The 2,500-nt window shown below is 43.2% G+C and overlaps 1 protein-coding gene across 3 annotated transcripts in view; it reads right to left on the reverse strand.

Moving 5' to 3' along the window:
- slc6a4a (solute carrier family 6 member 4a) overlaps positions 1-2,500 on the reverse strand; it is a 40,530-nt gene that overhangs the window by 7,420 nt on the left and 30,610 nt on the right. For all 3 annotated transcript variants that reach the window (XM_063205790.1, XM_063205791.1, XM_063205788.1), the window contains 2 exons: positions 1,113-1,212; positions 553-653 (listed from right to left, as the gene is read on the reverse strand). In XM_063205790.1, coding sequence (XP_063061860.1) covers positions 553-653; positions 1,113-1,212 — 201 coding nt within the window. The remainder of the gene's footprint in view (positions 1-552; positions 654-1,112; positions 1,213-2,500) is intronic.

Below are 2,500 nucleotides of genomic sequence, written 5' to 3' on the forward strand. Positions count from 1 at the left end.
TGTGTTGTTTGCAGTGCGCAGTGTTTACTTGTGTGCTGTGTCACAATGACAATGGGAGTTGTGTTGTGTGCAGTGTGCAGTGTTTACTTGTGTGCTGTGGAGTGCTGTGTCACAATGACAATGGGAGTTGGAGTTTCACAGCTTTCTTTCTTTCTTTTGTCCTTTCTTTCTCACCACTGTGCGATTGACCCTGATGTTGTGTATGTGTATGTGCACATACGTATAGATATACTGTATATAAATATACAGTACATCCTTTTGGAACAACTAAGATACTTGTCTGAGAGTCTTTTTTTGCTAGTTTTGTAAATCCATCCAATTTTATCTACGTTATTGCTCTCCCTGATTTCCCGCCTTGGCCCTCTGTCTGTCTGTCTTTCTTTCTTTCTTTCTTTCTTTCTTTCTTTCTTTCTTTCTTTCTTTCTTTCTTTCTTTCTTTCTTTCTCACCACTGTGTGATTGACCCTGATGTGTATGTGCAGGTGAATGGTGGATGGTGGATGGTGGATGGTGGGTATAGGTCGGGTGAGTGCGTGACCTGCTCCCCCCTCACCAGTAAGAAGCAGGGGCAGATGGCCACCCAGCACACCCTCCAGAACAGCCCCGGGGCGAAGCCCAGCATCAGCTGCACGTCACTGCAGAAACGAGACGTCCCTGCATACACACACACACGCGCACACGCACGCACACACGCATGCACACACCATGCACACACACACGCATGCCCACACACACACACAAACACACACACACATGCCCACACACACACACACACACACACACATACCGGTACAAACACACGCCAACAGTCGCGAGCGCATGCACGCACACATACACACACACAGACGCACAAACACGCAGACACACACACACACAAATACACACAAACACACACACATGGAGACACACAGAGAGACTCAAACAAAGGGACACACGCAAACAAACACAAGTAACGCACGTAAGTAAAGTAACGCACGTACTTACACAAGTATGCAATATTTTGAGTCACTTATGATGCATGACGTCTTGTGTGACATCGGCTGACGTCAAACAGGACGAGCGTCACTATATGCGTGTGTGGTTTTTTTTTAAAGTAGGCGTGCCAGTGTTTACCGTAAAACCAGGAGACAGCGATGACCTCCAGGAAGACTATGGTGATGACGGCCGGCCCCGTGGCATACTCCTCAAACAGCTTCACCACATACGCTCCTCCCTGGAAAACACAACACAGGACAAGTAAGAAGATTATTATTATTATTACCATTGTTATTATTATTTATATTACTATTATACACTTCACCCTGGAGAGCACAATGCATGACAAGTAAGGAGTATATTCTAAAAATATTTGAATGGCAAGAATCCACACATACCTCTGAACAGTCATTTTCAATAACAAAATACAAAAGTCAAAAATGGTGGATACACTGTTTTGCAAATACCTGTAAACTCTTCCTTTGTAGATGATAATGTTAACATGGACCACAGTGCATTGTGCTTTCAAAAGGGCATTTTTGTACTGCAGGGCAAAGTGGCAGGTGCTTTAGCACGACCTCGTCTCTATCTGTGCACACCTATTATCATTAACATTATTATTATTATTATTACTATTAAAAGTGAAAAGTGAAAAGTGAACTACCATAGTACTACACAAGTCTGACATAACACAGGCTTGGTCATCACTTGGTCATTGCTATTCTGATAACAGCACATTTATAATGCTGTGTCTTAATGGGTTAAATATACTTTTATGAGCTTACTTTGACATGACAGTGAAGAGAAGACTCGAGATGGCGGGAAGAGAGAAACGAGATAGGGTTGGGAAATGACCCAGGCAATGAACCACTTTGCCCCGACAAGTAAGACTATTGTACGTGTTTCAGATAGACAAATCCTTGGAGAGCACATCACAAAACAAACAAACAAAAATCTCGATCTCTGCCAAGCCAGCTCTGATTAGCACAACAGTTTAACGAGCTGAAGTGATTATTCACCCCAACACACTGGCCAAATTTCAGCATGATACGCTTATGCTTTGGTGAGCTATTTTGCAAACAAGCAAAAAAAAAAACTCCTCAAACAAAACCTGTCATAAAAATAACCCTGACTAGCAAACTCAGCAAAGAGTTAACAGCTCCACTAGCGGGCCCAACTGCACAAAGTGGCCGTGTCTTCTATCTATGCCCTTTTCCATTTAATATTGTATAATTTTAAACCGTTTTACATTTCTTTTACTTTTGTTCAGCACAAGGTCAGCAACTGCCATTTCAGCAACTGCCATTTTGTCTGAAAATTCAAATGAACATCATTGTGGTGTGGGACATGGCTCAAACAGCTAAGATGCCGTACTGATACACCGGGGACACGGGTTTGACCCGATCCTTCCCCATCTCTGGGTCGATTCCAATATGCATACTCCCGTCCTCCCTTGCTCACTTACCTGCTTGTGGCCTTGTGATGACGTCACCGACGACAGAAGTTAAATTCAATATCTTGCAAAA

This window comes from Engraulis encrasicolus, chromosome 8, assembly GCF_034702125.1.
Source record: "Engraulis encrasicolus isolate BLACKSEA-1 chromosome 8, IST_EnEncr_1.0, whole genome shotgun sequence".
Classification (NCBI taxonomy): Eukaryota; Metazoa; Chordata; class Actinopteri; order Clupeiformes; family Engraulidae; genus Engraulis; species Engraulis encrasicolus.